This window comes from Phacochoerus africanus, chromosome 12 (assembly GCF_016906955.1).
Source record: "Phacochoerus africanus isolate WHEZ1 chromosome 12, ROS_Pafr_v1, whole genome shotgun sequence".
Taxonomy (NCBI): domain Eukaryota; kingdom Metazoa; phylum Chordata; class Mammalia; order Artiodactyla; family Suidae; genus Phacochoerus; species Phacochoerus africanus.
In genome coordinates, this window is record NC_062555.1 from 54910088 (window position 1) to 54934453 (window position 24366).

A 24366-nucleotide genomic window follows, 5' to 3' on the forward strand; every position below is an offset into this window, starting at 1 on the left:
GGACTTCAGACTATGCTACAAAGCAACAATCATCAAAACCGTATGGTACTGGCACAAAGACAGAAATAGAGATCAGTGGAACAGGATAGAAAGCCCAGATTTAAACCCATGAATCTACAGCCAACTCATCTATGACAAAGGAGGTAAGAATATACAATGGAGGAAAGACAGCCTGTTCAAAAAGTGGTGCTGGGAAAACTGGACAGCCACATGGAAAAGAATGAAATTAGAACACTCCCTAATACCATACACAAAAATAAACTCCAAATGGATTCAAGACCTAGATACAAGACCAGACACTATAAAACTCTTAGAGGAAAACATAGGCCAAACACTCTCTGACATAAACGACAGCAACATCTTCTCAGATCCACCTCTTAGAGTAATGACAATAAAAACAAAAATAAACAAATGGGACCTAATCAAACTTCAAAGTTCCTGCACATCAAAGGAAACCCTAAACGAAATGAAAAGACAACCCACAGAATGGGAGAAAATCTTTGCAAGTCAATCAACTGACAAGGGATTCATCTCCAAAATTTATAAACACCTTATGCAGCTCCATACCAAAAAAACAAACAGCCTCATCAAAAAGTGGACAGAAGATCTAAACAGACAGTTCTCCAAAGAAGATATACAGATGGCCAAAAAACACATGAAAAGATGTTCAGCGTCACTCATTATTAGAGAAATGCACATCAAAACCACTATGAGATACCTACCACCTTACACCAACCAGAATGGCCATGATCAAAAAGTCTACAGACAGTAAGTGCTGGAGAGAGTGTGGAGAAAAAGGAACCTCAGTACACTGTGGGTGGGATTGTAAATTGGTGCAACCACTGTGGAAAACAGTATGGAGATTCCTCAGAAAATTAAAAATAGAACTATCATTTGATCCAGCAATCCCATTCCTGGGCATCTATCCAGAGAAGACCATGACTCACAAAGACACATGTACTCCAGTGTTCATTGCAACACTATTTACAATAGCCAAGATATGGAAACAACCTAAATGTCCATCAACAGAGGAGTGGATCCAGAATATGTGGTACATATACACAATGGAATATTGCTCAGCCATCAAAAGGAATGAAATACTGGCATTTTTAGCAACATGGATGGACCTAGAAATTATCATGCTAAGTGAAGTCAGTCATACAATGAGACATCAACATCAAATGCTTTCACTGACATGTGGAATCTGAAAAAAGGACAAAATGAACTTCTTTGCAGAACAGATACTGACTCAGACTTTGAAAAACTTATGGTTTCCAAAGGAGACAGTTTGGGGGGTGGGGGATGTGCTGGGGTTGTGGGATGGAAATCCTATAAAATTGGATTGTGATGATCATTGTACAACTATAAATGTAATAAATTCATTGAGTAATAAAAAAAATTTTTAAAAACCCAAAAAAACCCAAAGTTGGTTGATTTAGTTGGCTTAATTTATATCGTCAAAGGTCTGCCCCATCTTCCGGTCTGTCAGGGCGGCCTTTCCAAACTGGGGATAAAATGTGTCAGAATAGAACAAGTTAGCTGCAGGCATAACAATAAGACAATAAGACACAGAAGGTCCCAAGGAAGAAAGAGACCATCTCTACTTGTGCCACCTTCTTAGGAGAGAAGATATTTTTCTAGAGAAACTTGATGATTTTCCTTCACATCTCAAAATACTAGGTTTGGGTACTTACCCGTTAGTAAAGCAATAACGGCAGAGGCTTACCATTTAGACTCAGTGTAATCACTTGGAGCCCATCGATTTCATTTTGTGTTATTTTATTTTGGCTATGCCCACGGAATGTGGAAGTTCCCCAGTCAGGGATCAAACCTGAGTCACAGCAGTGACAATGCCATATCCTTAACTACTAGGCCACCAAGGAACTCCAGAGCCTGTCTATTTTAGATAATCAACCTCACTGACTGCTGCAGTGGTGTCACAGATATACACAAGCTGATTTGAAAGAAGTCACTCCTTTTTTCAGGGAATCTCTCATTTGCCAAATTTTTAAAATCTCTGCACATTTTTACCTCAATGAGATACTATTTTTTTTCCTCTACTTTCAATGCCTAGGAAAAAAACCTGATGAAAAATGATCGAATCATATCATACTATTCATTCTGCAGCCCAAGTCCATGTATTTCAACCCAAACTTACCAAAATCTACAAGTTTAACTCCGCCCTCAGTGGTTAATAAGATGTTATTTCCTTTTACATCACGGTGGATAGTTTTATTGTTATGCAAATGCTGGAGTCCCTAGAAGAGGAAAATAAATACACAGTGACTTTTAAAGAAAGCATCAAACAAAAACACATTTTTTTTTTCAGATGGATGCACTGACATAAAATCAGTAGAAAACACATGTTAAAATCACCATTCAGAATGTTCTTAAATACTTCACATTAAGTTGGTCAAATCAAAGTGCATCATTTCCACTTTGGACTGCATAAAAACTCAAAATGCCAGAGGGTACTCCTTATCCCTTAGCAAATATTTTACTTAAAATACACTGATCTCAACAGAAAAAAACATCTGTATACTTATTTTAAATGGCAAATAAAAACCTAACTATTAGTAAAAAATACACATTGTCTGCTTCCGCCATAATCCATCTCAGAAAAATACCTCCTCAGAGATCAAAACTCAGGGTTCTGTTGACACAGGAGGATAGATATCTAATGGAAAAAAAGGAATTAGTTATGCTAAACATGTCAGATTTTCCATCTTACGTTTGCATCAATAAATACTAAGGTAGTGGTATTTTTCTAAAAATAGGATTGGATCCACATCTTTTAATTTAACTAGAATGCCTCATAATTAATGCATGAACAATTTAAACTGCCTTACCAGTAGTGCTTCACGTAAAATATAGGCAATTATAAGCTCATTCATTCTTTTGCCCTTCTTCAGAAATCCTTTCACAAGATCTGTTACTGACCCTCCATTGCACAGCTATAAAAGAATATTTTAAGATAGATATTAAAATGGATATGATGCTTTAAGTACTTGCTATAAAAGGTTTTCTCAAAACAACATCTTAAAAAATTGTCCAATTTTTTTTTCAAGTGATTATTCTCACCATCTTTATGGTTTCCTAAGTGAAGTGAACATAAAACCTTGTATGGATGTATCATTAATTATGGGAACACAGTTTTCCTATGAATTATTTTTAGAAGAGAGTATGGAGAAGTGCAGGGCTTGATTTTTAAGGATAAGAATTATGATTCAGGAGTTCCTGTCATGGTGCAGAGGAAAAAAATCTGACTAGAAACCACGAGATTGCGGGTTTGATCCCTGGCCTCACTCAGTGGGTTAAGGATCCGGCGTTGCTGTCAGCTGTGGTGTAGGTCGCAGACGAAGCTCAGATCCCGCGTTGCTGTGGCCCTGGCATAAGCCAGTGGCTACAGTTCCGATAAGACCCCTAGCCTGGGAACCTCCATATGCCACAGGTGCAGGTCTAAAAAGACAAAAAAAAAAAAAAAAAAAAAAAAAGAAAAAAAGAATTGTGATTCAATAAACTAGTCTCAAATTTAAGGATCTAGGTCTTAAAAGTACTCTTAATTTCTAATAGTTTAATATTGCTCTCGACACTACAACCTCAATCCATGGCAATATACTATTTCATATGCGCATTGATTTAAAAATATACCTCTGGAGTTCCCATCATGGCTCAGTGGTTAATGAATCCGACTAGGAACCATGGGTTTGCGGGTTTGATCCCTGGCCTCGCTCAGTAGGTTAAGGATTCGGCTATGCTGTGAGCTGTGGTGTAAGTTGCAGACAAAGCTCGGATCCCGTGTTGCTGTGGCTCTGGTGTTGGCTGGCAGCTACAGCTCCGATTAGACCCCTAGTCTGGGAACCTCCAAATGGTGCGGAAGCAGTCCTAGAAAAGGCAAAAAGACCAAAAAAAAAAAATCTCCTTTCTGGTAAAATTTCAGAGGGCATTGAATTGAGGATTACAAACAGTATTTGAGAAAACTCTTCTAAATATTCTGTTTCCTAGATTCCTTCCTCCCTACCTCCCAGGAGTAGAGGAAACACAAGGGAAGAACATGGTATGGGAATTTCTCACACCCAGGTTTCTCCAAAGTGAGGTAACATGAAGTCCCGCGGTAAACTTTCAAAGGAGCTGCGTATTTGCAGGACAGAGAAACAGTGATGTTAGCTGGAACATGAGAGGGGAGATAACTAGGTCAAAGGTCCCAGTGAAGCTCTGACCCCATGAGCACTTGATCCTCTAACCTCTGCTCCTTTAGCCTTTGCTGTCAGCCGTCTCTCCTCCCAGGGCTCTGGTCCCTGGTCTCCTCACCCTTACCCTGACCTATGGGGCCTCCTCTGCCACCTCAGTGCCTGGGAACTAAGAGCTGTCATTTCCCTGACCCAACTGCCCTACAAGGAGGCAGAGAAAGAAGGTGAGAGGAAGTGTATTCCTAGCATCCTAGTCTGAAATACTGAACACATCTTCTCTCAAATGTTATCTAACATGGTAATTAGAGTTTATTGGTTGCCTGAACTTTTTTGATACACTATGGATTAGATAATAGCAGCTAAGAGGTGTTGAGCATGCACTTTGTGCCAGCACATTTTTTTCTTCCTTTTCTTTTTCAGCTGCACCTGTGGCATGTGGAATATGGAAGTTCCCAGGGCAGAGATTGAAGCTGAACCACCTCTGCGATCTCTGCCACAGGTGTGGCAACAAACCGGTGCCTCCACAGAGACAGGCCAGGTCATTAAACCACTGTGCCACAGTAGGAACTCCTGTGCCAGCACATTTCTAATCCGTTTACAGGCATTATCTGTGTATCTCAACATTTTGGGAAATAGCTATTATCATCCTCCCCATATTGAAGATTGAGAAAGGGAGACACAAAAGGATAAGGTAACTTGGAAAAGATCACACAGGAATGGCAGAGCTAAGATATGACTTTAGAGTCCAGCCTTCCATTTAACTGCGACACTTCATGCTCCCCCTACATGCTCCCCTGGGCTGGCTGGTCACATAGCCATCACGTAAGACGTTTTTATAAGTGTTTAAAATCTAAACACTAACTCACAAGTGAACACTTAGCTGCAACCCGATTTAAAATTTGTGTCTTTCTACATTCAAAGAAAACTTTCATCTTCTACAGGGGTAGGTGCAGACCTGGCCTTCCCAAACCCTCATTTCTTCTGCAGAAAAGGGAACATCTTTTCACTGGATAAGGAGAAGAGTGTTGTTGTCCTGACAGCAGAATGCAGGGTCACACTGCCTCCTGTGGCCCAGAACACTTGGCTCACAAAAGTACCCAAAACTGACTGAAAAGAAATTTGGAGTCCTTTAAAGTACAAAGCACTTATTTAAAACAAACAAGTTTTTGGACCAGTTTTTAAATTTCTGAGACTCATAGTAGGGAGACTAAACGTCTTTTCCTTTACATCCAAAGTGTGGCCTCTCTTTGGCTGCATTTTCTGTGGTTGGCTATTATGCTAATGCAAGAGCTAAACAGCTAAACAGCTAGGATTCTACAGGCAGAATAAAGGAGCTGTAAGGAATGTTCAGGAAATAAAATAAAAATTGAAAAAAGAACCAATATGATCTCAGAATTTGCACTAAGCAGTTCAAACAACACTTTCTGATAACAATATTTCTTTGAAATAGTTATTTTCCCCAACTAGTCAAAGTGGGAATACAGAAATTCTTTGTGATATACATTTCAAGGTTTTTTTTTTTAAAGTAAGATATTTTGAGGTATAATTTTACATACAATAAAATTTACCCAATTTAGCATACAACTCTAAGGACTGACAAAATGTATCAATCATGTAACCATAACCATAGTCAATATGGAACAAATCCATCACATAAAAATCTACTACCCCCACCTCTCTGTAGTCAAGCCCCTTTCTCAGCATCTGGCAACCACTAATCTCTTTTCTGTCTCTATGGTTTTTGTCTTTGCACAACTGTCACGGGGTTGAGTCCTAAGGTATAGCACATTGTCTGGATTCTTTGATTCGGCACAATGAATATGAGATTCATCTATGTTGCTGAACTTTCTTTCTTTAATGCTGTTAATGTTATTCATTCCTTTTTTAATGGTGAGTCTTCCATTCAATAGATAAACCACTGTTTATGCATTCATTAACTGAAAGGCTTTTTCCATGAATATGGTTTTTATTTCTCTTGGGTAAATACATATATAAGAGGAAACTGTTGGTTCCTATTGATCACATGTTTGACCTTCTAGGCATTGTTAAACTATTTCCCAAAGTGGCTATATCATTCTGCATTCCCACTAGCAGTGAATTAGAGTTCCAGAGGCGCCATGCCCTTGCCAGCAATTGATATTGTGAGTTTTTAAAAAGGATTATCTCACGTGATTTTATTTTGAATTTGTCTAATGATTAATGATGTCACCCATCTTTTCATGCACATATTTGCTACTCATTTACTTTCTTTGGTGAAGTGTCCAAATCTTCGATTCATTTTGTTATTGCTTGCTTTACTCGATTACTGAGTTTTGAGAGTTCTTTATATATTTGGGATACTTTTATCAGATGTTTGGCAAATATTTTCTCCTAGTCTGTGGCTTGCCCTTTTATTTTGTCTTTTGAAAAGCAGAAATTCTAAATTTATCATTTTAAAAATTTTACAGAAAGTGTCTGTCATATCAAGAACATGTCTGCCTAATCCAAGGTGGCAAATTTTTCTTCTATAATTTCTTCAGAAGTTTAATAGTTTTAGATTTTACATATAGGTAGGTCTACAATCTATTTTGAGTTAATTTTTGTACATGTGTGAGGTATGTATTATATATAGACATCCAATTATTATAGAACATTTCAATGATTTCAATGATTTCAATGTCCAGAAAACACAAGGTATGGCTCTGAATGCAGGGTTGTTTTTTTTTTTTTGTCTTTTTGCCATTTCTTGGGCCGCTCCCGTGGCATATAGAGGTTCCCAGGCTAGGGTCGAATCGGAGCTGTAGCTGCCAGCCTACGCCAGAGCCACAGCAACACGGGAACCGAGCCACGTCTGCAACCTACACCACAGCTCACGGCAACGCTGGATCGCTAGATCGTTAACCCACTGAGCAAGGGCAGGAATCGAATCCCTCAACCTCATGGTTCCTAGTCGGATTCGCTAACCACTGCGTCACAACGGGAAATCCTGAATGCAGTTTAAAACCTAGTTACCAACACAAGGAATAACAGACTCTCAAAATGCATATTGTTGGGCGTTCCCATCATGGCGCAGTGGTTAACAAATCTGATTAGGAACCATGAGGTTTCAGGTTCGATACCTGGCCTCACTCAGTGGGTGAAGGATCCATGAGCTGTGGTGTAGGTTGCAGACGCGGCTCGGATCCCATGTTGCTGTGGCTCTGGCGGAAGCCGGCGGCTACAGCTCCGATTCCTAGCCTGGGAACCTCCATATGCTGCGGGTGCGGTTCAAGAAAAGACAAAAAAAAAATGCATATTTTTAAGTCAAAGAAGGCAACTTGAAAATGCCACATATTATATGATTCCAATTTTATGGCATTCTGACAAAGGAAAAACTATAGATACCATAAAAAGGTCAATGATTAATAGGGCTCAAGGAAGAATGAATAGAGGGAGCAGAGAGGGTTTTTTAGGGCAGTGAAACAAGTCTGTATGATACTGTGATAATGAATAAAGGTCATGACATATTTGTCAAAATCCACGGAAAGTATACCACCGAGAGTGAACTCAAATGTAAACTGTGGACCTTGGATGATCAGGATGTGTTAGTGCAGGTTCATCGATTGTAAGGAATGCATCACTCTGGTGACAGAGGTTGATAATGGGGGAGTCTATGTATGAGTGGGGGCTGGGGCATATGAGAAATCTCTGTACCTCCCTCTCAACTTTCCTGTGACTCTAAAACTACTCTAAAAGAATAAAGTCTTCACAATATCTGTAAAATGTACCACACAAAGAAAGAACACTGATGTAAGCTTGGACTTTATTAACAATAATGTATCATTGTCTCATCAACTGTAACAAAGGTACCATAGCAATGCAAGATGTTAGTAACAGGGAAAACTGAGGTTGAGGGTTTATGGGAACTCTCTGTACTTTACACTCAGTTCCTCCACCAACCTAAACCTGCTTGAAAAATAAAACCTAATTTTTAAAAAAATCTAACTGCTTGGGAGTTCTTGTCGTGGCTCAGGGGTTAACGATTCCGGCTAGGAATCATGAGGTTGCGGGTTCGATCCCTGCCCTTGCTTGTGGGTTAAGGATCCGGCATTGCTGTGAGCTGTTGCGTAGGTTGCAGACATGGTTTGGATCCCGAGTTGCTGTGGCTCTGGTGTAGGCCGGCGGCTACAGCTCTGATTAGACCCCTAGCCTGGGAACCTCCATATGCCGCAGGAGCGGCCCTAGAAAAGACCGAAAAAAAAAAAAACAAAAAACCAAAAAAACAAACAAACAAAAAAACTAACTGCTAACACCAAGAATATTCACAAAGATCCTAAAATAATAATTAATCCAAATTATGACAGACTCCCCCCCGCCCTCAAGTGTCTCCTTAGAAGCTAATTATTTGCGGCCTAAGCAGGAACACTGGTTTAATTTTCAGAATGGAAAAGGGTCTTCTGAATGAAACCTTAAGAAGAATTAGGCTAACATGAAAAAAGAAAAGGAGAGGGCCATTATGACAAGCATAGAAATTATTAAACAGACCAGAGGGACCAAATGTCAATAAACCACATTTAATTTGTGGTTGACCTCTTTCCAAAGATGCTCAAGATGGGATACACCATAGATTTTCTTTCTTTTTTAAAAGTTGATTTACAATGTTCTGTCAATTTCTGCTGCACAGCAGAGTGACCTAGTCATACACATATACACATCCTTTTTCTCATATTATCTTCTATCATGTTCTGTCACAAGTTATCGGATCTAATTCCCTGTGCTATACAGCAGGAACACCATGGATTTTCTAAATCCTCATTTAGAATTAGCAAAATTTCAAATATGCTCTTGGATAAAATTTATTTTTGTTCACCTAGCATAAAATGCCTTTGACATATAAAGAAAAGTAAGAAAAAATTTAACTGAAGTACATTCATTTTTAAATGAAAGTGAAGGACTCAATATATACTAAGGGAAATGCAAATGTTGTTGAAATTTTCTTGTAGATCATAAAAAATGAAAGTGACCTTACGTTTCCATTTAAAAAGAACTGCACACAGGGGAACAAATTATGTCATATTTATGCTATGCAGTCCTTAAATCACCAAGATAGACTAGAAGGAAGATTTGTAAGAGGGGACCAGAAAAACCCCAAAGTGTAGCTTGGAAACACAGTGTTGTAATAGGTCTTTAATGTTCTTTCATTGAACAATATTCAAGTATAATTTTCTTAAACCAGAGCTACACTAAAGAACAGGGAAGCACTAAAAATGAATTCTCTACTCAGGCTATAGCCAAACATTAAAAAACAAAGCAACCTAAATCAAAAGGGATGGTATCCTCTAAACAGATCATTACAACTCAGTTCTAAAGACAGCCTTCATAAAATTTCAAAATGTATTTGTTTTGTCTATAACATGTTAGGAGAAGATGTGGGATTTTTACTCAAAATTTTGGAGAAGAACTACAAATTTCTGCAATTGGCATTTCAGATTTCTGCTGTTTTTCATTGTTGTTTATTCTAAGAATGCTCTAACATCCTGCACTTAATCTGAACATATTCTGTGTAAGCCCACAAAAGCAGAAACTCTTATTTTCTAACGCTCACTCTAGTTTTCACTTTGCTCTTTTTATAAAAACACTATCGACATTCATGTTTGAGTCTTTTTACAGAAACAAATTTTTAGCCCGTGGCTACAAGTGAAACTTTGGGATCACATGGTAACTGTAAGGGTAATGTTATAAGACACTGCTCTATTGTTTGCAAAGTAACTGCACCATTTCACACTGCCTAAGTAATGTGTAAAATTTCAATTTGTCTCACAACCTCACCAATATTAGATATTACCAGTTTTTTTAATTTTAGTCATTTTAGTGAGTTTATACTAGTAGTTTCATTGTGCTTTAATTTGAATTTTCCCCCAGATAAAGATATTACACATATGAAATACATATGCTTTTGTGAAGAGTCCAGATTTTCTGCAGTAATGAAACCCAGCGGTAATGAACCCAGCTAGTATCCATGAGGACAGAGGTTTGATCCCTGGCCTCGCTCAGTGGGTTAAGGATCTGGTGTTGCCATGAGCTGCAGTGTAGTTCACAGACACAGCTCAGATTCTGCATTGCTGTGGCTGTGGCTGTGGCTAGGCCGGCAGCTGCAGCTCCGATCTGACCCCTAGTCTGGGAACTTCCATATGCTATGGGTGCAGCCCTAAAAAAAAAAAAAAAATTGGGTAGATGCACTCTGTTGGGTGAAATTTCCATCTATTCGTAAAGTGCTGAGAATATTTATCACATGAGTGTCAAATTTTGACACATTTTTCTTGTTTTTTTTCTCTTTGATTCCATTAATACAGTGAATTATGATGTAATAAATTTTGGTGTTTAACAACATTATTTTAATGTTTTGTTTTGTTTTTTTTTTTTGGTCTTTTTGCTATTTCTTGGGCCGCTCCCGCGGCATATGGAGGTTTCCAGGCTAGGGGTCCAATCGGAGCTGCAGCCGCCGGCCTACACCAGAGCCACAGCAACGCGGGATCCAAGCCGCGTCTGCAACCTACACCACAGCTCACGGCAATGCCGGATCGTTAACCCACTGAGCAAGGGCAGGGACCGAACCTGCAACCTCATGGTTCCTAGTCGGATTCGTTAACCACTGCGCCACGACGGGAACTCCTATTTTAATGTTTTAATAAAGTTACAATCCTGGGATGAATCGTATTTAGTCATAACATATAAAGGTTTTTATATTTTATTGGATTCAATTTGTTAATATTTTGGAAAAGATTTTCTCCAAATATGTTCAGATGAAATGTTAGAATATATTTTCTTTTTTTTTGTAATATTTTTGTCTTCTCTGGTCAGTGTAATGCTGTCCTCATAACTGAATCAAGACTGCTTATTTCTTTCTTAAAGATTTCATGGGATTCTTTTTTTTTTCCCAGTATGATAGTGAAAGAATTCTGTGGACTGATTCCCCAATATAACTGGTGAAAATTATACAAATAAAAAATGAGTTAAAGGTTTTGGAAATTGTAAGGACATACAGCAAAATGAAGAAACATTCAAGAACACAGCTAAGTCTTGGCGAGATCACCAAGAGTCTTGGCACTTGAGCTACCTTCCTCACCTCGGCATCCACCAGCACAGAGTGACAAGAGCTTTGCCAAGAAGATGGGTTCCCTACTCCCCAGTTCCCATTCAAAATCTACATTATCTTCCTGGGGGGAGCGGACCACCAGCATTTTCACCCCTTTCCCCGGCTCCATCTTGCAGAGACTAAATTCCAAGTGGGTGAGGTGCTCCTTTCCTCTATTTGTTGTAGAATTCCCAGAAATCACCTCAGAGGACACTCAAGGAAGATGGAGAACAGCTTTTTTACGCCAGGGGGTCCACAGGGAATGGCTTTCCAATAATGGACCCCTAACAAAAAGAGGGAGATACATTTATAGCGCTTCCTTAGGTGTCTAACATGCTACATTAATCTTTAGTTACATGCAGGATACAGAAAGATATATAGCTGTACAGAATGCCTTATATTGCTACTTTAATGGTTTAACCTCAAGTACATTCTATTTTTGAATTTCTTTAAAACAATCAGGGCCCGGAGTTTCTCAAGTCCTAATGACTTTGTTTTTCTCAGAGCCCTTGTATGAGTCACCTTAAGTTCACCAAGATGGACGGTGGCAGCAAGAAGACTTCGCTCTTGCCAAGCTCCCTAATTCCCTTTTCCACACCCCTACATACTCAGCCCCCAGCCACAGGGTGGAGTTTTAATTCAGGAATTGCAGGCCAGGAATAATGGGGTCTTAATTGCCTTCACCTTAGCTTGTTCATTGGGCACAGGTTCTGGGCCAGAAGACACAAGCTGAGAAGACCGGAATCTACCCTCTGGTCCGCAATCCTGCTTACAGAGCAGGGAATCGCTTCAAGAGATGTGGGTCACTGTCCCTGCTGCCATCTTCAGAAGAGTGGCTCAGATATTTTGTTCAGAGAGAGGCAGGCCACAAAAAAGAACTCCAAAACTCTCCCCAGTAGACCTGGCTTTATTTGGGAGAGAGTGTATGGAACTTCATGTTCAAGGGCATTCTTGAAAACTGTGGAGGTCTTAGTAATTCTAAGGAGACTGGTAGCTTCATGAGACTAAGAACCTAACTACAGAGCAGCTTGATTAGCAGAGAGATTCAAAGAAATAAAGAGCTAAGAATAACTCTCCCAGGGTCAGAAAAACCTCAAAGACTAGCCTCAACACTACCCATGCAGAGAGGCCTAAATTTAATTGGATTAGAATACAATGCAATTTGTGCCCCAGGACGTTGTTGAAAATTATAGATGAAACAGGTGGCAATTAGTAGAGCCTAACTGTTGGGTGTTATACCAACAGAGGCAGACAGCTTCCTAGAAAAATCAGGGAAAGAGACAAAGAAAGCACTGTTAAACCCAATGTCAACGCAGGGTGACTGCCCATTATAAGCCTGTAACCACTAAGTCAAGATGTGGAAGATACAGTATCCCTCACTGTAAAATGTTTCAAAGTTCTTGGGAAAACACCATCAAACACTGGTAGTGTGAGAAACAAGACATCTACGATAGAAAAGAAAACTTAGAAGAAGCATTTTAATGTGTATGGTCAACACATATGGATTTACCAAATGGCAAAACATCTCATATCTTCCCCCTGGAGGTCCTACCATGAATTTGCACTCCTATTCAGAAAGCAAAGGCTGTTGGAATCACGGAAGTACTATTAGGGAAACGAGACATACAAACATTATATATATTATTTATGTATTTGAGGGGTTAGAAGAATGTAAAGAAATACACCGAGACTCCTTTTCCATCTTGCCCTTTAAACAAAAAATAATATGAGATGACTCTAGGTAATTGCCTGCCTTGTTCTGCTGCAAGCACACACCAAATAACAACCTTTTATATAAGAGCTGGAAAAGGCTGTTTCAGCCCTAAGAGCATGAAGGGAATTGTCTTGTACATTGGCTACTCTACGGCCACGGTGCCCAGTTAACGGTAGGAAGGAGCAATGCTGCTATCAGAAAAACTCAGAAGCCCAGCTTTCCACTCCTGCTCTGCCTCCCTGACCCCTCCCACACATACAACAAGCCTGCACAGGCTTCACATCCTCTTCTGAGTACATGTTATCTCCGGGGCCGTAACATTAAAGGGTTAACAGCTGAACAACGAGTGACCACTCATTCATTGTAGTGCATTTTCTTTCTGTCATCCTCTGGTTACCTTTTCTCATGATGGGCTGTATCTTACTTACAAAATGTAAATATAAAAACAGAATAACCAATGATGCATGACATACGAAAACAGTATTTAGGCCCATGAAAACCACTACCCTTACCAGAAATGTGCATTTGAGAGATTCTGACTATTTACTGTATGTCTCTGCTTCCATAGACCACCTGTAATTTCTAGTCTCTGATCTCTTGAAAGGGATATAATTTCAAAGAGAAAAACTGCTGTAATTGGCACGTGATAAGAGAAAGGAGAGTCCCTATTAAGAATGAACAAATCAGGACCAATTCAGATAAACAACAGAATGCAGACTGCAGTACCACCACCAAAGGAACAATTATGGCTAAGACTGGATTATGACGGACAGGGTCTTTTACCAGCAAGAGGCCCTAACGCTTGAGTTTTGGTTCCATTATGGCTGAGAACACACTAGACGAGCAGAATCTGAGACTGAAGTCTGGATTCCTTATGTGTTTAAGGTGTTGCTATTTAACCAATCAAGAAGGGGGAAATGACAGTTAAAGTTCAATTTTGCCCTGCGTGGCCATAAGTAGCAATGCCTAACACCAGACTGATTTAACTCAGTTTTGACTCTGTTTTTCAGTATTTCCAGTTTAGTGATAAGCATATGCAGAAACCTAACCCCCTCCAACCTCCGAAGGGTCCCCTCCATCCTGCTCCTGACCCTTAGCAGTACGTACTAGGAGTTAACAGAAACACAAAGCAAAAGAAGAGGTATTTTACAAAGCAGGTCAGTCACGATATATGATCCCAATAAGGAGAAGTTAATCTAAGTATGGTATTTCAAAATGAGGCATAAGTTAAAAACAACAACAACAACAACAAAAAAAAACACTCGTTCTCTCTTTATGCCAATGTCATTACGAAAACCTAAAATATTAAGTGACAATAAAAATTCTCATAGATGTTTTATTTTAAAAATATCTGTTTCCTCAGCAGAAAGCTTTCCATCCTTTTCTTCTTAGGTAGTTTCATTACAAATGTGTAACTGGAATTTCAAAGGGCTAGCAACGAGTGTTCTTCGATCAGTTCTGAAAAAGGACAGAGCATTTAGAAGGAAATAATTCCTAAACAGAGCCTTGTATATCATTCATTCTCAAAAATTCACAGCATAACAAAATGAAAGAAGAATATAGGAAGGATATAAACAGTATCAAAGTGAAACCAATCATTCAAAAATCACAAGTAAATTACAGAGAAAATTGACCACCCAGTAAAATCTGAGCAAGTCATCCTCTTCTTGGGCTTTCAATTCTGGACTGAAAAATAAAATTTTTTTTATGATGAAAAATCTCTGGGCAGGAGCTTGTATAACATGCGAGGCTGAAAATGAAGGGGGTCACTGATGGCTCAGGACCTCCATTCTTCACATAGATTCACATTAGAAATCCAGCAATGTTAGCCTGACTCTGTGGGTAACACCACAGATGCTCTGTGGCCATCCTTTTGATATCCTCGTGTGAAATAATATATTGGGGCTTTTTATGATAAGAGGTGTAATTAGCAGTCATTTTGCAGAATAAAGTATTGATGCCACAGCTAATTTTCTGAAAGTGCCTCTAAAGCAGCACCTGCACTATTCATGTTTATAAATCAGGTAATTGTACATCGAGCCACTTATGCGTATATGTAATTAGTTTAATTTACATATGTAAATCAATGATCATATGTACATCAATGATCTCACATACAGTTTGCCAACTTCTTCCTTGCTTTATTGTCCCCCCCTCTGCAAATTCAGATCAGATTTCTGAAATACTATATATATATATTTTTTGTCTTTTGTCTTTTTAGGGCCACACCTGCGACATATGGAGGTTCCCAGGCTAGGGGTCTAATTGGAGCTGCTGCTGCCAGCCTATGCCACAGCTACAGCAATGCCAGATCTGAGCCACATCTGCAACCTACATCACAGCTCACGGCAAAGCCAGATCCTTAACCCACTGAGCAAGGCCGGGGATCGAACCCGCAACCTCATGGTTCCTAGTTGGATTAGTTTCCACTGCGCCATGACGGGAACTCCCTGAAATACTATTTTTACAAATTACCATTTATCCTTTTTTCTTAAGCCTTTTAAGGATATTTTCAATACCTCCACCTGATAATAAAACATAAGGACAAAATTCAAAGAAGCTGTTAAGTCTCTGCTAATTCATCATATCATAAAGCCACCTTGCATGTACTGGATGTTCCCAAACCATATGAATCAATCTTTCCTGCTCTCTCCAAAGAACACTTAACTATGACCAGGAGTCTCCAACACCCACCTAACTCTGAGTGATAATACTGAGAAATGATGATATAATTAGAATAGGAATTTGTTAGGTACAAAAGACAATGGCTGATCTCCTTCAGCGTTTTAAATCTGGGCAAAGATTTATACCTTGTGTCCTTGCCCATTTAGATCTACAGCAGGCAGAGCAATCGACTCTTCAAATGCTCATTTTCCAATGACTCTACATGGAAAAAATTAAGGATGCACTGTTGACCTCCATTCTTCACATAGATTCACATCTATGTGAATATATTCTGAAGGATATAAAGATACAAAATTGTATTCAAGACTGCATTAAGGATTTGCAGAGCATCACATCTCAAGCACACAAACACAAACTTGAAGTCAACGCATTAGATTCTCCATTAATTTATGGCAAAATGGTTTAAGTTAATAATTTATAGTCTATTACCTAGGATATTATGTTGAGATTATAACCAAGCAGGGCCCCGTGTGGCTCCTGGGCACAAAAGCCACTGCGTCCCCCATTTCTTGTGTGTAGAAAATGGGCCTCATTCACCTCCATGGCCTTCCCTGAGTCCTAAGGGGCAGGATCAGATTGTTCATCAGGGAATGGAGGGGATGCCCAGACAAGCGAGGAACAGACAAGCAGCAACAGTACAGCCTTGGGGCAGGTTCCTGGTTCCCCTCAAGGGATACACATAATGATGCAGGCATCTTATAGCCTAAGAGGAAAGTTACATTCCTTATGCTTCTTTTAGAAGTGAATACTTTAACAACAAACGCCTTAGAGCCCTTCCTGTGCTTCTCTCTCTCCCCGCCCCCTTCTCGTTTGACTGCACCCTAAACGCAATCACCTGTGAGCTAAAGATTAGGTACCCTGAGCATAACTGCCTATGGGTTAAAGATTATTAGCACATGTTTTTTCAGGAACTTTCCTAGTTTGTTCTAATCTCTGATCAATATGCCCTTTTTGCAGGTACTGTTATTCTAAGCAATAACGCTTCTCAGCAACAGGATCATGCTGAGATCTCCTGATGTCAGCATCAATGACTAAGATTCCCCCAAGGAAGAATGCATGCCTGCCCCAATCCTGATTCTTATTTGAAACCCTGGTTTTCTCCTTTTAGACTACAAAACTCCTTGCAATTCTTCCCCAACGGAGGGCGTAGTCTAAGGCATTAAACTGCTGTGGCCTCCTTTGCCTGGCAAAGCAATAAAAGCTATTTTTTTTTTCCTTTACCCAAAACTCTGTCTCCCTGTTTCTATTTGACACTGGTGGACCAAGGCCAAATTTCAGCAACAAGACGACTAAAAATTTGCTTTGTTTTAATGAGTGATTTAACTGAAAATATAAAGATATCTTGAACTAAACTGAGAAATACAAAATAATTCTGAAATCATAATAAATTGCCTAACTTTAAAGAACACAACTGGTTAATTTTAAAAAGTTTTTTCAACATCTATAAAACACAGTTTCAGATTCTGAAAAGGTTCTTGAAAATTCCATTTTACAATTTTGAAAGGCTATGGTTCAATTAAAGGTGGCAGATTAAACATATGTATTTCCTCTAAATATCCATTAAATGCTAGTAAAGATATTAAAAAGTATATAACCACAAGAGAAAAGAGAACAAGGGAGAGAAGAAGAGAAGAGATCTCAACAAAATTCTTCAACATGCAACACAGATGACTGAGTGGTAACAGATTTAGCAACGCAGAGGAAGCCACAAACTAAAGTGCTAGATGACGGCTATTTTGAGATCACCTAAATACTTAACTCAGACAGGGTGAAGAAGTAATGAAAGTGGGGGCTGGGGAGCAGAAAGCAAGGGATCTCTTGCAGAGGTCTAATCAAAAGGCTTGACACCCTCTTACCCCACATATAGAATACTAACATCCAGGAGCCTGCCTGAGCACTACACACACACACACACACACACACACACACACACACACACACACACACACACACACACACACACACACACACACACACACACACACACACACACACACACACACACACACACACGAGACTGTAGGTGCTGAAATGAAGGGATTCAAGATCTGGTGACATCAGTACAGTGGATAATGGGAGTAAGACACATAACTAACTACATGATGTGCAAGACGGAGAAGTGACCTTGGAGTAGAGGTCAATGGATCCAGAAACAGTGGACTGCCCCCAGGTGAGTACTGAGAGATAGCAGAAGTCAAATACCTGTCTGACTTCCAAAATGGTGCAGGAGGATGTAGGGTTCTAGAGATGTAATTAATAACTATGCCACAATTCAGAGTACATACTAGGAAATGAAAGAGTAGAGAAGCTCCACCACCTGTTTCCAGGTACAGCCATCCACACAGCAAAAGTACAGACCCACCTGCTCAGGAGAAGGTGGTCCCACTAACCTGGACTCACATTAGTGCTGCTTTGTTTTACAATCCCTTTGGTTCTACTAGTTTTTTTTTTTAATTAATCAAGTGAATGGATTGATTTTTTAAAAGATAAAAATGATTATATCATCTGAAATTATATGTACTGGAAAAATAGACTAATTTCGTAAGTGATACTGTCAATCATTTCAAACAAACAAACAAAAAAGATGAAGGAAATATGGTCCACGTTGAGAGAGGTTCTTATAGTTTCAAGTACTTTCTACAATGACCACTATTTGTAGAATCATTTAAAAACCATACTAGAAGAAATATAAAGTTCGGAGACAATATAATTTATCAATGTTCATTATGCAGGAAAACCAAAGGAACTGCAGGAAAACTAATGGCACATTCCAAAAAAGAGAGTAGTGAAATGCTAATAAAATAATGTGAATACAACAAGTAGATGCTGTTAAGGTGGTCAAATAAAAGTTTTATTAGCCCTGAGTTTTATAAAAAGCCGCTTTTTATGAATTTTATAAATTTTATTGGAATTAATGATGACTTCACCTTGAATAAAAGTATTCAATGAAAATTAGAAAAACTACATTCTTCTAGGCCTGGAGTTACCTTAGTTGGACTCCTTGTAGTACTTCCTGCATTGGAGAGAAGTGTCCTAGCCCACTCTCAGGATTTGAAAAGGCAGGCTCAGAGTTCTCGTGGTGGCTCAGTGGTTAACAAACCCGACTAGGAACCACGAGGTTGCAGGTTCGATCCCTGGCCTTGCTCAGTGGGTTAAGAATCCGACATTGCCATGTGCTATGGTATAGGTCACAGACACAGCTTGGATCTGGCATTGCTGTGGCTTTGGCATAGGCTGGCAGCAACAGCTCTGATTAGACCTCTAGCCTGGGAACCTCCATATGCCATGGGTGCAGCCCTAAAAAGACAAAAAGAAAAAAAAAAAAAAAGAAAGGCAGGCTCAACAGTTTCCATCTGGCAACTTATTCAGTATTCCACATCATTTCTAGGAAGTTCCCCCCCCATAAATGTAAATACAGTTGACCCTCTCTAGCCATGGATCACGGCTGCTGGAATCCAACCATGTGGAGTCTGCAGATACGGAGAGCCGAGGGTACCTGGTTCTGCAGTTTATATCTTAGTTTATGTCATTAGTATTCAATGAAGCCAGAAGAAGAAATCAGCAGTTCACCATGTCTAATGAAGCTTCAGCTACATTAATTTTTTCTTGTATCACAGCACCTGGCACTGAGCCTCAGTCTAGCTGAACAATGTATGAATGAATAAATAAAACTTATAATGAAGTTCCCTTTTTGCTTGTTATTTTGCCAGAAAAATAATCCTAGTTTCTTCAGTATTTTATGATGGAAACATTTTCTCTTCATCTTTAATTAATTTTCTTAAATTTCTTGAGGTGTCTTAAGATGGCAAAGCCAGAACTGGGCACAGCACTCCACTAAGGATGTGACCAGTCAGAAATATATTAGAATAATGACTTTATGAAGTTGATGTTATGCAAACAGTTAAGTCATTCCAAGAATATATGGCAAATTTCCACCCATAAAATAATGTTGAAGCACTTACCTCAAGGACCAACCACAGTTTATCTCCATTTATTTTATCCTTTTTAAAGTACATGCCATAGAATCTGACCACATTAGGGTGGTCAGAAAGTGCTTTCAATATGTTGTATTCTGCTTCAATCTCCTCATCAATATCCTAATTTCGAAAAGTCAGAAGAAGAGAACTGTGAGAGAAACATCAATAAAGGCAACGAAGCATAATTCAGACTACCAAGTATAGAATTCTATTTTTTCAAAGCAAGGTTGGAATAGTTTTTTATTGTGCTTGGTATTATGTACTGAAATTTCTCATTACAGTTTGAGAGAAATTGTGATTTTTCTGCTAATCAGATACATCTCTAATTACATAAGTTTCATTGAAAAGGAATAAATAGAAGGCTATTTTTGTGTGCAACATATATGGAAAACTACTCTGGATGATTTTCCTTTTTTTTTTTGTAGTTTTAACTTTATTTAAATAGCAACACAATTGATTTGAAATGAAAACTTTCAGCTGGTTCATTTTGCTTCTCATTTTGAAGTACAGGATATTCAAAGCCTGCCAAAAACTAGTCATACATGCAATAAACTCCTACGTTTCCCCCAAAGTGAAACAGAATTAAATGATATAAGATGACATACAGCCTTTATTTAGCTGAAAGTCCATTCAAAGTAGAATATGTTGTTAGCCTGTCATAAAAATGCAAGCTGGGCACGTAGTATTGGTCATGTTTCTAGAAAACCACATGCACATGAAACAACTCAGAGTCATAAATAGAAAAAGCCTTCTAGGAGTTCCTGTTGTGGCTCGGTGGTAACAAATCCAACTAGTACTTCATGAGGATGCAGGTTTGATCCCTGGCCTTGCTTAGTGGGTTAAGGATCCAGTGTTGCTGTGAGCTGTGGTGTATGCCAGCAGCTGTAGCTCTAACCCTACCCTACCCTGGGAACTTTCGTAGACCATGGGTGCAGCCCTAAAAAGCCAAAAAAAAAAAAAAAAAGAAAAAAGAAAAAAGGCTTCCAATATTTAAGGCCCATAGTGTTTTAGGACATGGAATCAGAGAGCTGGAAAGAATTTCAGAGCAGAGGTCTAGACTGAGGGGAAGAAACTAAAGCTCAGGGCAGTTAGAATCACAAAGCTGGTTAGTGTGAGGTCCAGGACTAGTCCACCGACTACTACCTTCTAGACCTGCTCATTTCCGCCCTTTCTTGGAGAGAAGATTATTAGTTCAAAATCCATAACAGCAAGACTCTTTTAATAAAAAAGTCACCCTGTAAAATGCTTGGATGCATTTAAATTTATTTTATTAAGATCATAATCTCTTGGCTATAAATCTTTTTTTATTTGACTTGTGGCAAGATGAATGAAGAGTAAACAAATAATTCTTAGGAAAATGTATACATACTATGACAAGAATAATAGCAGAAGAACATATTTCAGGCTATAGTTATAAAATCAAGCTGTTTCATTAAAATAATAGAATAAAACATGACTTATAAGGTTAGTAGTATACCAAACATGAGTAAATTATGAAAGAATATAGACCACTTGTATATTCACAAGCCATCTGTTTTGTCCATAAGAAGCAGAAGAATGGGAGAGAAACAATGATTATGGGGCTAGACATTGGGATCAGGCTGGAGCCCTTTTCTTGCCACCATGAACCCCAACCCATAATAGCAAAGACCAAAGGACAGACCCATAATTGCAAAGACCAGAGGTACAGTTACTTCGGTACAGCTTAATTTGTGTCTCTCTTCCCTCAGTTAAACACTAAGAACGTTGCAACAGGGGAGCATGAAGACCAGCACCATCAGCTAAGCCTGGGAAAAGCATTCCTCCTTTTCTCCCTCCAGTGCATCTAATTTACTACTTGAAAAGAAACCCCGACACTCCTTGCCATGAAACAATGTTGGGGTTTTTTGTTTTTGTCTTTTTTGTCTTTTGAAGGCTGTACCCACAGCATATGGAGGTTCCCAGGCTAGGAGTTGAATCAGAGCTACAGCTGCTGGCCTACGCCAGAATCACAGCAACACCAGATCCAAGCCACATCTGTGACCTACACCACAGCTCACAGCAATGCCAGATCCTTAACCCACTGAGCGAGGCCAGGGATCTAACTGGCAACCTCATGGTTCCTAGTTGGATTCATTAACCACTGAGCCACGACGGGAACTCCATTGCTTTAATGGATTTAGTAGAAATCAACTATCAAAAAAGAAAGCAACCCCAAGATGAACAGAGGCCCAAAGACCTTTTGCAGGATCCTACAGTTTGTGAGTATAAGAGCTGTGACAAGTATAAGGACTCCGATGCCCTCCCCATATGTATCACATTCTTTCCATCAAGTCGCACGCCCATCACGTGTGCAGGAGTTGAATAAATGGAGAATTGCTCTCAAAGAGAGATGGGGATTTGGGATCACTGAGATTATTCTGGCTTCCCTAAGTTATATGGGAGACTGCTACGTATGTCCCAATAGCTGAAAATGCTCCCAAACATCCAGTCCTCACTCCCAGAAAAAAGGAATTTCATCCATCTCCTCATGCTCTTAAAGGCAAAGAAAGACACAGTTCCCTCACAGCATCATAGCTGCTATTCCGCAAAAAGCGAAGGCGGAGCCCATTGGGACACTGCTGAAAAAGAGGCCGCAAGGACTGGACCTGAAATTCAATTCTTCACGAGGAACCTCACCTCCCCACCCTCAATTATAAAGGAGAACCATTTCTTCTTTGGAATCACTTAAGCAGACATGAAAATTAATTTACCGTCTTTGAAAGAAATTTAATTTTCAAAAATTATTTCTGGTTTGGTATAAGAAGAATTCCACCTGAAAACTAAGCAAACAGGAGTTCCCGTTGTGGCGCAGTGGTTAACGAATCCGACTAGGAACCATGAGGTTGCAGGTTCAGTCCCTGCCCTTGCTCAGTGGGTTAAGGGTCCGGCGTTGCCGTGAGCTGTGGTGTAGGTCGCAGACGCGGCTCGGATCCCACGTTGCTGTGGCTCTGGTGTAGGCCAGCGGCTACAGCTCTGATTCGACCCCTAGCCTGGGAACCTCCATATGCCGCGGGAGGGGCCCACGAAATAGCAAAAAAAAAAAAAAACCAAAAACTAAGCAAACAGGAAGAAAAGGAGAGCTGGTCAAGACCACATTTTGGGATTATTTCTAGACCCATGAGTCTGTATTCTGACAACTTCATGAAATCTAAAATAATATTAAGTCTTCACTGTTGAGTTGTTGAGAGACTGATTGATTGACTGCCTCACCTGCGGCCTATGGAAGTTTCTGGGCCAGAGATGAATCTGAGCCACAGCTGCAACTTACACTGCAGCTGTGGCAGTGCTGGATACTTAAATCACTGTGTGGGCAGGGATCAAGCCTGGGCCTCAGAAGCAACTGAGCTGCTGCAGAGACAATGCTGGATCCTTAATCTGCTGCGCCACAGCAGAAACTCCGAGAGTTGTATTTATTTATACACTTATTTGTATTATACATTTATTCATTTATCAAATATTTGTTGGGCCCTATTATAAATGTTAAGCATATAAAGGAGGAAAATCTAACCAGTAGACTTTTTTCCTTCAAATTATAAATGACATTGTGATAAATACGCAAGGTAAGATACCTACACTTTTTCACTGTTTAATACAGATTTTTTAGAAGTTCATTAGCAGGGAAAAAAACCCAAAAACTCAATGTGACTCACATGAATTGGATCCAGAATTTTGACTGCTGCTTTTTGGCCATTTTTCTTATTCAACACTTTAAAAACTTTTCCATATGTTCCTTTGCCGATCGTTTCAGTGATTTCCCAGGTATCAGAAGGATCAGGAAAGTTATCAAAGATAATTGTTTTTCCAATTAATGGAAGCATCTCCAAAGTTTAAATCACTGGAGAGAAAAAGTACAGACCTTCATCTATATGTGATTGGTGATATTAAATGACACACAAACTCACGGGAAATTAATATTTTTACTGACATGATGGAAAATACACCTCAGAACCAAATGTACTCAGAGTCATAGAAAATTTTAATTTCAACTTTTTTGCAAACAGATTAATATGAGTTTAATAATGCTTTGTAAACAAAGCTTTCTAGGCTCAATACAGTCCCGTATTGCTATAAATTATTTTCAGATGAAAATAAGAGGCACATTTAAATCATTTTGATTCACTGCTTTAGACTCCATGAATCAAAGAATTTTAGAACGAATCTTAGATAAACTTCAACTTCTTCATCAAAACAAACCCCACACTTTAAAATGATTGTGTTTTTTATCACTGTTCTATATAAAACCCAGTAACTGGTCCCCCATTGCTTCTGGGGTGAAATTTCTTTCACATAACCTACCACATCCTTTAAAATATGGTCCTTGCTTCATTTCCTAGCCTCATGTCTCAACAATCTTCCCTCAGACACTACAATACAGCCCCTTAGGATCCCTCAGGTCAATTCCTTCTCACTTAAGGATCTTTTCTTTTTTCTTTTTTTTTTTTGTCTTTTTTGCCTTTTTTCTAGGGCCGCTCCTGCGGCATATGGAGGTTCCCAGGCTAGGGGTCTAATCAGAGCTATAGCCACTGGCCTAGGCCAGAGCCACAGCAACGCGGGATCCAAGCCACGTTTGCAACCTACACCACAGCTCACGGCCAAGACAGATCCTTAGCCCACTGAGCGAGGCCAGGGATCGAACCCGCAATCTCGTGGTTCCTAGTCAGATTTGTTAACCACTGCGCCATGACG

At 39.4% G+C, this 24366-nt stretch overlaps 1 protein-coding gene across 2 annotated transcripts in view; it reads right to left on the reverse strand.

The window, feature by feature from the left end:
* MYO3A (myosin IIIA) overlaps positions 1 to 24366 on the reverse strand; it is a 224632-nt gene that overhangs the window by 185329 nt on the left and 14937 nt on the right. For both annotated transcript variants that reach the window (XM_047755030.1, XM_047755031.1), the window contains exons 3-6: positions 23331 to 23515; positions 19645 to 19779; positions 2850 to 2954; positions 2159 to 2258 (exon numbers count right to left, since the gene is read on the reverse strand). In XM_047755030.1, the coding sequence (XP_047610986.1) occupies positions 2159 to 2258; positions 2850 to 2954; positions 19645 to 19779; positions 23331 to 23498 (508 nt within the window). In that variant the 5' untranslated portion in view covers positions 23499 to 23515. The remainder of the gene's footprint in view (positions 1 to 2158; positions 2259 to 2849; positions 2955 to 19644; positions 19780 to 23330; positions 23516 to 24366) is intronic.